The sequence below is a fragment of the Micromesistius poutassou genome (genome assembly GCF_964030765.1).
Source record: "Micromesistius poutassou genome assembly, contig: SCAFFOLD_5782, whole genome shotgun sequence".
NCBI lineage: Eukaryota > Metazoa > Chordata > Actinopteri > Gadiformes > Gadidae > Micromesistius > Micromesistius poutassou.
In genome coordinates this window covers 2529-13826 of record NW_028178584.1, presented here as the reverse complement: position 1 = coordinate 13826, position 11298 = coordinate 2529, and the positions used below count along the sequence as shown (strand labels likewise).

Below are 11298 nucleotides of genomic sequence, written 5' to 3'. Positions count from 1 at the left end.
CGCTGTGGGGCTTTTACAGCGTTCCCCCCCCCCTCTCTCTCCTTCTCCTTCTCCTTTTCTCTGTTAACGATTGGCTCATAAAAGCCCAGGCCGCACGTCTCGAAGGCCTGCGATTGGTCCAAAGAATTTCAAAAAAAAAAAGGAAAAAGGAAAAGTGAGACTTTTAGCTTTTTTGTCTGAATACTCAAAAGAAACTATGCAACACTGTAAAACGCTCAGAAAACACAAACTTTGTTTTCATTAGGTCACGCCGGGTGCGTTTTATTTGAGTCCGGTTCTCTGAAATAGTAATAAGTTATAGTAATACGTTCCCTCATTGGAGACACAGAGCAGTCCTCTGAGTTGCATTCAATGCAAGGCGTCAGGTTGTGTTTGTGGTTGGTGTGTGAGTGGTTTGGCCCTGGTGTTTGAACCTGTGTATGGTGTGCCTTACATGGAGCACCACACACACTTCAACCACAGATACGCGCACCCTACTGGTCAGAGGCCCTGCTAGAATTATCTCTTCATTTTTGCTAAAACAAAGACCCCCATTAACTCCCCCCGTATTGAATCAATGGGGTGTGAATATGCATACAGTCCCAGAGGCTTTGCCCAAGGAGGGAGCAGAAGTAATCAGTTTAGGAACGGGATGTGACTGGTTGGTTTTAAATACTTAGTAAAAAATACTTTTTAATATATTGTTAAATGATAGTTAAGTTCCTTGTTTGAAATTCAGTATTTTTTGCTTTTGTACGAATCCAATAGTGGTCCACTCTTTTGAGAGCTTTCTTGTGTTCTTGTTAACATTATGGTTGATCTATTTCTGTTTTTCTTTCTTTTCTTATCTGCTCTTAACACCTCCTTCTTGCATTCTTAACTAAATATTAAAACGGGTTTCTCGAACTTGAATATCGCTAATGTCGCAGCGACCAGATATTATTTTCAGCTATCGCTAGACTTGTATTTTTGCTGTCATGAGTATATTTCTGTATCTGATGCGGGGGGGGGGGGGGTTGTATTACACTCATCCCAAAATGTTTGAATGTTTTAGATTTTATTTTTCTGAACAAGACGACTTTTATAAAACCTCTTTGCATGATCCATCACGCCATTGCATTCAGATATGTGATGACGCCTGACACGTACGTGTGTGTGTGTGTGTGTGTGTGTGTGTGTGTGTGTGTGTGTGTGTGTGTGTGTGTGTGTGTGTGTGTGCGCGTGCGCGCGCGCACATGCGTGTCTGACCCTGAGATTGTTACATCTCAAACCAGTGGTGATTCTCACTGCATGTGACAGTCCATGTTCTCACTAACTGGTGCATGTATTTAAATATGTATTCAACAGACTAAAACCCTTGGTTTAATCTCAGTCGTGGGTAGAACTCTGAAGGTACTGCTGATGTTGTCGGTTGTTCCAGTATTAATCGCATCTATCCTGTGGGAATAAGTAGAGCTGAGTGTTTCAGAATGTTTCGGACGGTTCTGCCGCTCTGCATCAGGTACTGAGTCCTGATGATGTCATAGTGATGTCATGTCTGAGTCGTGATCATGTCATGTCTGAGTCGTGATGACGTCATGTCTGAGTCGAGATGACGTCATGTCTGACACCTGATGATGTCATGTCTGATTCATGTTGATGTCTTGTCTGAGTCCTGATGATGTCATGTCGTTGGCCTTGCTTTTGTTGCTTTTCTTTTGTGTTTAAATCTGCATTTTTCTGTGTGTGGTGTCTCCCAGCGCACCACATGACTACTGTTAGCCATGACTACTGTAAGGCCAGCCTGCTCAGAGCTGCTCTACACAAGCTCAGAGCTGCTCTACACGAGTACTGTAAGCCTGCTTAGAGCTGCTCTACACGAGTACTGTAAGCCTGCTCAGAGCTGCTCTTACACAAGAATTTGAGTGGTGTGCTGTGAAGAGAAGGGTGTAGTTACTGAGTTCAACTTGACACTGTGGTCACAGGAAGAGCCATACTGACTGTACGAAGAGGGCAGAGGAGCATTCTGGGATATGAAGGTGTCCAGCCAGTCTCGCTCCCTGCCCTCGAAGTGTGTCCAAAATATTGTGTGGGAAAAAAATAACAGCAAGCTAATGTTGCTATTGTTGAATGTGTTGTCATAACGACTGATGCGTCCTGTCTGGATGCTCACTGGATGACTGAGGAGACCAGAGATGAGTCTCACATTTATGTTGTCTCTGCAAGGTTCTCATCAACCACCTGTCAATCATCCACATATTAAAGAGATGTAGCTGATGATCAAAAATAATCATCGTTTTTAATAGATTTATAATTCCATGCTTAGTGCAGACGTTAAAAGAAGGCTTTCAGACATCTATGTGTCACAAAAAATATATTTACATAAATATATATATCTACAGATATATATATGAACTAAACGGTATTTTATCTAACAGGATTCTTTCTCCTAGTCTATGCACTCCTGTTGCATGTGGTCATTATGAAAGTGGACTTGTCTCAAGGTGGATTTGACGTGCTGGTGATGAGCAGCTAGTGTTGAGCAGCGGTACACCACTGTAAGCACTGTGAATCGGAAATAAATTATATTGTCCATGTTTATGCACCCTTTGTAGCTTCCCTTTTATTTCAAGTACTGCTTTAATCATCGCTTAAAAGGAAACGTATCTAGAAATATATGAGACGGTGATGAGGTATTGAAGTGCAGGTCTGCAGTCTAAATGTACACAACGAATATCTAGTTACACAACCCTAATAATCACAGACTACTAGTACTGGCACAGTTCTTATAGGTCAGTACAATAAGTACTACAGTACAGTACTTATCCATTCATTAGAACCCAAGATAAAAATGAATTTAAAATAAATATCACAAAATCTGTCAAATCAGACAAATCACATCAATTTACATCCATCATGTAATCATACAAAATAATCAAAACTAGAAAATGCAGAGATTTAAATTATATACATACAACAATAATCAATACTAGCATTTTCTGTCCATTCCAGTGGCTTCTCATTATTAAACTGATAAAAAACAAGTTAGGAACTGATATCTATTATTTATAACTGATCTAAAAGGGGTTGTGAGAAATTCAGGGATGTGTCTCTGCTACGGTGTTGAAGCAGTCTAGAAGCCTTTCATAAGAAAGTCGTCACTGTGCTATAAATCAAAACGTGTTATTTTTGGAGTAACCTGGGGCCACACTCCATGATTTCTGGATCTGGAAAGAGTGACAGTATGATGGAGCATCACACATTTATAGGTGCAGAAAGATTTGTGAGCTATAATTTTGTGTGGAATGAGCTATAGCAAGATGTCCACTAGTGAGTGAAATGATCTGCTCTGGTTGACCACCTGATTCTATATTTAGATATCTGGTCGCTCATTTCTGACCAATCATGGCATCATCCCTGGTTGTTTGGGGAATCCATCTTGCCTGTCAATCACGCCTGTCAATCACGCCTGTCAATCACATGTTTGCACGCGTTAGAAAAATGTAGGGAGTGTGTGTTTTCTAGGTGGTTTATTTATGAAAGCTTTCTGTCTTCTACTCTCTCCGTTTTTAGCTTTAACGCCATTTGACTTCTCAGTGCTCATTTACCCCAGCCAGGGGCCACCGGGGGTAAAAGGCTCCGATGCCCCCTCAGTACAATTATTGTGCCCCCTTACTGTATTGTGCCCCCCCCCCCCCCCCCCCCCATGCGACGCGACAGTGGATTCTACCACTCTGTTTGAACACCCCACCAAACAACCGTCTTCTCTGCCGCTCCTGCTACTTTGCAATCACGCTTTCAATTGGCTGTTAAATATTCACCTGCCAATTTGCGCGTTCCAACACTACTCACCACCCGAACACCCGAGCCATAGCTTAGATTAAACCGAACATGTTTGGCTGAATCTGGATCGTCCCGACATGGATTTGTGTCGTTCACTCACACACGCGTTACGACCATCGGTCCACCATGTGTCTGCCCCGACCGAGGTTGCAGATCTGGAGTCTGCCCTTCTTCCGATTGTTCCCAAATCGGCCTTAGAATGACTGTAGAGTGGCCCCACCCTTCCGTCATCATCCTGTTTAGGGCCCCATTCTTAAACATCATCATGTTGAGGGCCCCATCCTTAGTCATCATGTTGAGGGCCCCATCCTTAATCATGTTTAAGCTGGGCCGTGTGGCGTGCGGCCCGTCCTCATATGAGTCTCTCCATGGGCGGCGGCTGGGTGATGTTCCACATCTCCACACGGGAGCCCTCCTTCTCCTGCCGGCTGGGGCTGTAGGCGCCGTGCGTGGCCCTGCGGCTGAGGGCCACCACCAGGCCCACGGCGGAGCAGACCAGGGCCAGGAGCAGGAGCACCGACAGCAGGGTCACAGGGAGCAGGAGGGAGGAGGACAGCCCCGCAGAGGTCAGCTGGGGAGAGGGGGAGGGGGAGAGAGAGAGGGGGGGAGGTGGAGAGTGGGAGGGAGGGAGGGAGAGAGAGAGAGAGAGGGAGGGGAGGGAGAGAGGGAGGAGGGAGGGAGAGAGAGAGGGAGGGAGGGAGGGGGTGAGAGTGAGAGAGAAAGGGACGGGAAGAGAGAGATGTTCAGAGGGGCAACGTCGCAGTCTGTGACGTGTCAACAGGTTTATACGACAGCGTCTTTGCAATGGATTTATAATATCTCCTGTTCGCCCCTCTCCTCCCTCTCCTTCCTCACTCTCTCAGTCCCTCTTCCCACACACACACACAGGCACACACACACAGACCGACATACAGATACACACGCACACACGCACACACACACACACACAGGTGTGCGCTGCGTCCCGTGGCTCCGCCTCCGTCACACCAGCCGCTCCACCCGTGCGGCCAGCGTGCGCAGGGCTACGTCTCCGGGCGCCGTAGAAGAAGAAGAAGAAGAAGAGGGACCCCCGCCCTCCTCCAGGCGCCGTGGCAGGAAACCTCCGGCCGCCCGCCGCCGCCGCCACCCGCGGAGCCGGGCCAGCGCCAGACCCAGCGCCAGCAGCAGCACGGTCGCCAGGACAACCAGACAGGGCGCCAGCACGGCCGCCAGCCGCGAGCCCTGCGGAGCGCGCTCCGTCTGAGAGGGGAGGGGAACCGTCACGGCCGTGGACACGCTACTGACACGCCAAGAGCACCGCCTCTTATACGCCTGTAACACATTTGCACCACGCCTAGAACACACCACCGACGCGCCCGGAGCACTCTCTAACACCCCAAGAACACGCTTGTAACATGCCCAGAGCACCCCTCTCACACCCTCATGCTTCCAGCCGGATTTAACACACACCTGATGTAACACCTGATGTAACACCTGATGTAACACCTGATGTCACATCCTATGTAACACCACACGCAGGGGACACTCGGTCCTACTACGGGGCCTGTACTCCCTGAGCCAGGAGTCACCCTGAAGCACGTCTGAACCACAACACACTCGGCAGACGAACCAATCAAGCACCGAGCACCGAGTACCAAGCATCGAGCACCAAGCACAGACGAAGCTCCCCAGATCACCACCACTGACCCAGAATCCCCCCTGGTGATTTGAACATGCAATGATCCCAACAACCCGTTGATTCAGTAGAGACAGCCGTCAGTGTCACCGCTGTGGGTTTGGGACGGGGTCGGTAACTTACGTCAGCGAGGTGGCTCTGTGCCACGGTAGAGAGGCTCTGAGCTGTCAAACAGAACCAACAGAACCGTCCACGTGATGCAAACTCGCCTTGAAATCGTGTTATTATAATGTAATATAATATAGAAGTTAGTTGATTTGAACACACAGGGAAGGAGCAAGAAAAAGATCAAGAATCACAAAACCCAGGCAGAAAAGTCGACTGAAGCAAATCCCGGAATCGAGGAAGGCGGCGAAAAACCACCAGGAAAAAAAACACCAAAAAAACAGGTACTCTGCTGGCGACAGCACATCTCGCCCCCTCCTCGCTTCTGACTCCCGCGGAGAAGCTAAGAAGTGCCTACCTGTCAGGCTAGCGCTGGAGCTAGCTGTTGTCAGGGAGGCGGTGACACCAGCCGCGCCGCGGAGCCTCCAGCCAGGCCCCGCCATCACTCACCCTCCGCCGGGGGGAGACGGGGACGCCGCGCGCTAACCAGTCTCTACGGTACCACCACCCCCCCCCTCCTCTCACACACACAGACACACACAGACACACAGCAGCCACCGCGGAGAGTTTCCCTCTCTGCTGTCGTACATTATGTACTCTGTGTGTGTGTGTGTGTGTGTGTGTGTGTGTGTGTGTGTGTGTGTGTGTGTGTGTGTGTGTGTGTGTGTGTGTGTGTGTGTGTGTGTGTGTATGAGGGTTTGCACAATCTCCGACCTTATCTGAAGGAACGTCTGTGTGAGTGTATGGGTGTTTGTGTCTATTTCCGTATCTGCAGGTATAGGTGTGTGTGTGTGTGTGTGTGTGTGCTGGTACAGGACACCTATGTGAATGTTTGTGTCTGTGTGTGTGTCCATCGGTGCTTGTATCTATTGTGTGTTTTGTGTGTGTGTGTGTGCTGGTACAAGACACCTATGTGTGTGTCCATGGGTGCTTGTAGCCATTCTGTTTTGTGTGTATGTGTGTGTGTGTGTGTGTGTGTGTGTGTGTGTGTGTGTGTGTGTGCGGGCGGGCGGGATAACTGCCCTCATAAGATTCCCCAAACCCATGTGAATGCCACCAGCTCTCTGCTGAAGCAGCAGAATGCTCTGTGATGCCATCTTTTTTTCCCTTCTCTTTTTCCGCTGGCGAAGCATAAGTCTCTCTCTCTCGCTCTCTCTCTCTCTCTCGCTCTCTCTCTCCTCAAAGGACGGCCGCCTCAGCACAGACGCTGACAAACCACTTCCTGCCCCCCCTCTCTGGTCCCACTGTTTGAGCCACCGTTCACTGAGACTCTCATGCAGGCAGAAGGCCCGAATCAAGTGGCGCCAAACTTGTCTCCTTTCAGTGTGCTTGTGAGCGTCAGATTATTCCGGGAGTCACACCTTCCCTCCGTCTTGTTAAGGAGATTAAGCTGCTATGTTTGGACCGCCGCACGCCACCTGACTGCTGCACACGCTGCTCATACACACACACACACACACAGGGACGAGCACACACACACGCACACACACACATGGGAACACACACACACACACACGCACACGGGTACGTATGCACACAAACGCACGGGCGAGCACACACATGCACGCACGCACGCATGGATGCACACACGCGCACAAGCGCACACACACACAGACACACACACACACGCATACGCGCACAAACCACACACGTACAGACGTACACACATTGCCCCAAGGACAATTGGCACATCTTGGCTGTAGTTCAATCATTCTTGTTCGGTTGGCATGTGACGAATGTCAGTTGCTTCTTTAATCGGTACACAGCAGTATGAAACAATGAATGACAAGGGAGGGATGGTTGGAAACAGATCATGATTGACAACAGAGACCAACAGAGGAGAGATGACAGATCAAAGATGCTAAGAAAGTTGTTTTTCTTCTGTTTTATTCGAAAACAAGAAATACAGACATTGACACTAAGCTGGAGACAGAATGAATGAGAAGACATGAAAGTGAAGCACACAATAACTGACAGACAAATAGAAACAGATGACATGCTGGAGACATCTGTCTTACTGCTAGACAAACAGAAATCACATACAGACTTGTAAGACAAATGAAGAATAATGGATGGGATTCAAACAGCCTTCTTTCATTAACTCTCTTTGGACATGGATTTAAAGAGTCAAAGCAAACCCCTCACAACAAACACAGTCATGGTAAAGACGTCTTCAGCTCTTACATACAACCGTGCCACAGTCAGACCGGGAAAAACCAGGCCCAAACGCACCCATTACCAACAGCCAATCACAACCCCCATAGTGACCTTAGCAAATCACAACCCTTTAGTTTGGTTTTTATAAACACTAATGTCAGCCTGCTCACTAACAAACAGGTTATATAAATGTGATATATCCCACAAATGAATCCATTACTACCCTATCACAGTTACACTTCACCAAAAGACCATACCTTTGGCATACATATAAATTACATCCTTAGAACTCATTTTCTAATCCGTGCAAATGCAAAACTGTCATATGATTTTGTTCTCTAGTGCTATGTTCCTGTAGCTGGGTTTTTCTAGCATGAATCACTCAAAAGGTGAAACAGCTGGGTAATATATTATGCTTACATTACTGTTGTGATCATATGATGATTGGAGCTCTGGGACTCTTTTTTTGTAATCGTTTTTGTAATAGTGAATGCCTTCAAGCATTCATTAATGATATTATCCATATCGAGGTAATCGTTGAAAGATATACTTATATATACTTATATTTGATTTAATACTTGTATGTGTATTAGATGTATACTTATATTAGATCCCAGCCAGCTTTCCTACTCTACTAGTGTGAACCTATGATGTATTACTGTCCATAGTCCATTGTCCACTGTCCACAAAATACATTATAAATGATCCTATGGTAAAGACAAAGAGTCATTTAAGGCACAGTCACAGCTCCGAACTAAACACTTAAACACTATCTGAGTTTTTACACTTAAAGTGATCTAGCGATTATGTACCTGGATTAAAACTTAGCACATAGATAGACACACACACACACACACACTCCCACAGACAGACACACACACACACACACACACACACACACACACACACACACACACACACACCCAGTCCCAGACCCCGGGGGTCACTCCTCTGCCCCCCAGTCTATCTCGGGCTCGTCCTCGTCCAGACGCAGGATGAGGTAAGAGAGCAGCTGGAAGAGGTTCTGCCACAGCAGCACGGCTACGTAAAAGTAAAGGTCGCTTACATCCGTCTGGCACACGTCGCCCGTGAAGCTCATGTCGCACACGCACGAAAACTTGTTGATCAGGTTGCGGCAGTAGCCCCCGTTCAGACAGGGGTTGGACTTACACTCGTCCACCTCCTGCTCACACCTGGGGGGTGGGGGGGGGGGGGGAGAGGAGGGAAAGGAGGAGGGGGGGGGGGGCGACAGAGAGAGGAGGGGAGGGGAGGGGGGGATAGGAGGGGGGGAGAGAGGGGAGAGGAGGGGGAGGAGAGAGAAAGGGGGGGTGGGGAGGAGAGAGGGGGGAGAGAGAGAGGAAGGGGGGAGAGGAGAGAGAGACATTGCTTGATTGGAATAGGTATAACGGCAGATGCATAGAGATGTATAAACCATTGCATATATGTTATATTGTGCCTTTCCATTGTCACAGTCGATGCCTATGGAGATGGGTAAAGACCCATACTGTAGGGCACCTCCAGGGAAGAGTCTGATTTCCTCAATCAATCCACATTACCATGCTGTTTGCCCTTCACTTGTTCTATCTGGTGTAGAAGAGAGCGACCTGCTAAGACGAGGGCGTCTCACCTCCCCCATCCCAGATGCTCTCCCCCCTCCTTGATTCCAGGAAGCACTGGTCCCAGTGCAGGGGGATAAGGTGCTGGTGCCTCACCCGTCTAAGAACTTAAGGGCTTGTGGTGCGAGCAAGAGGCTGGATCTATTCTTAGACACTAGAGGGGGCAGCTCCGTCAGCCAGATGGCAGCAGTTCAAAGCAGGACGCCTGGGCGTGACTCTAGTCTCCCATGATGTTCTCCTGATTCACTGCTCTGCTTCTATAGATTCACCTCATACTTAACTTTACTAACGGTTTACTGGCTTTTGTTTCAGTGTTGCAGTGTTTTGATGTGCTTCAGTAGCACTGCCAGACCAACAGATGCTTCAGAAGGTTTGAAGACTTTCAATGAAGGCACGGTAGAACATTTGGAGCATTTGGATGTGGATTAAATGATAGCAAAATAGTCAGTTCTTTCTTGTGTCTTGGTGGCCGAGAGATCAGTCCAAGTCATATTTGAGCTTATAGTCTAACACAACAAACCTCTATAGAACACCATGTTTTTTAGCTTTCTGTAGTTCATATTATTTTCCATGCCAAATAAGCTCTTATAAATGATAGTATCCATAATTAAATGGATGGATAGCGAGATACGTTTTGAAGTATTGCATGAATTCCATTAATTGTCTACAGGTAAGCAGTTATTTGGCTCAGAGACTCTTGGAACTTATTAGTCTGAACTGGAGCGGAACTCAAACCCTGGTACACTTCACCTCAACCCCATCCCTCTCCAGTGAAACCTGCCTACCGAATTGTGTACACTTGCTGACTAGCGTCTTTGCAAGTAGGGCCACAAAGTGTCTCCGCGTTCTGCTGCTTGCAAATATGCAAATAAGCAACTCGGAATCCCTGCGAGCCAAAGACATAAATCAACCTTCACTCCATAGTCTCGGACCTCCCCTGTTGGTGTCAGCCATCGTGAGCGGGGTTTGGGTGGGGTGTGTTGTGGTGGTGGTGGTGGTGGTGGGGGGGGGGGGGGGGGTCCTCACCGGTGTCCCATGAAGCCGGGCCGGCAGTCGCAGGACAGCTCGCGCTCGCTGCAGTTGCCCCCGTTGAAGCAGGTGTAGTTCCTGGTGTCGTCGCCGCAGATGGACACGGGGAGCTTGGGGGGCCGTCTGGCAGATGGCAAATTCACAACACCCCCCCTAGGCATCAAGCAGGCATACAGATGACTAGATACACATCTGAGGGAAGGGTGTGTAAAGGTGTGTGTGTGTGTGTGTGTGTGTGTGTGTGGTGTGTTTTTGTGCGTGTGTGCGTGTGTATTTATGTGTGTGCATGCGTGCCTGCGCCTGTGTGTGTGTGTGTCTACAACAAAGGCTCTAAAGATCTTTGGCTGCTCTTAAAGCTACAGGGACGATCACATCACACACACTCAGACGAGACGCGGACCGCGTTCCGTTCCAGGCTTTAAATAAACGGCAGGCATTTAACTCTGAGAGCGTTTTGTTATGTGTGAGACGCGTGTACGACCGACTGGGAGACAAACACGCAGACACTGAACAAAGTTGGAACACGAAAAACAAAAAGTACTTACATATTTCTGACAACAATGTACCACGGTATCTCTTCAACTCGTTCACTAGAGGGGAACAGAGGCGAAGAGGGAGAGAGAGAGAGAGAGAGAGAGAGAGAGAGAGGGGGGGAGACGGAGAGGGAGACGGGGGAGAAAAAGAGATGCCGAGGTTGAGATACAGGGGAAGAGACGAAACAACAACAGTTTCTCTGTTTGTTGCAAAGATGTTGGCAATGAAAGGAGAGCTGAGCGATTGATCCAGTTGCTTGCTGAGCGAGTCGGTTCTGAAAAGCTGTGTGTGTGTGTGTCCGTTTGTGTGCGTGTATGTGTATGCATTTGTCTGTGTGTGTGTGTGTGTGTATGCATTTGTCTGTGTATGTGTGTCTGTTTG

The 11298-nt window shown here is 48.2% G+C and overlaps 1 protein-coding gene across 1 annotated transcript; it reads right to left on the bottom strand.

Moving 5' to 3' along the window:
- Positions 1 to 4153: 4153 nt before the first annotated feature.
- Positions 4154 to 10967, bottom strand: LOC311373552 (protein crumbs homolog 2-like; the record flags this gene model as incomplete). The annotated part of the gene is made up of 4 exons (XM_084490295.1): positions 10929 to 10967; positions 10381 to 10536; positions 8805 to 8931; positions 4154 to 4372 (listed from the first exon to the last, which is right to left on the bottom strand). Coding segments are annotated over exons 1-4 (504 nt in total). The 5' UTR covers positions 10931 to 10967.
- Between the last annotated feature and the right edge of the window lie 331 nt (positions 10968 to 11298).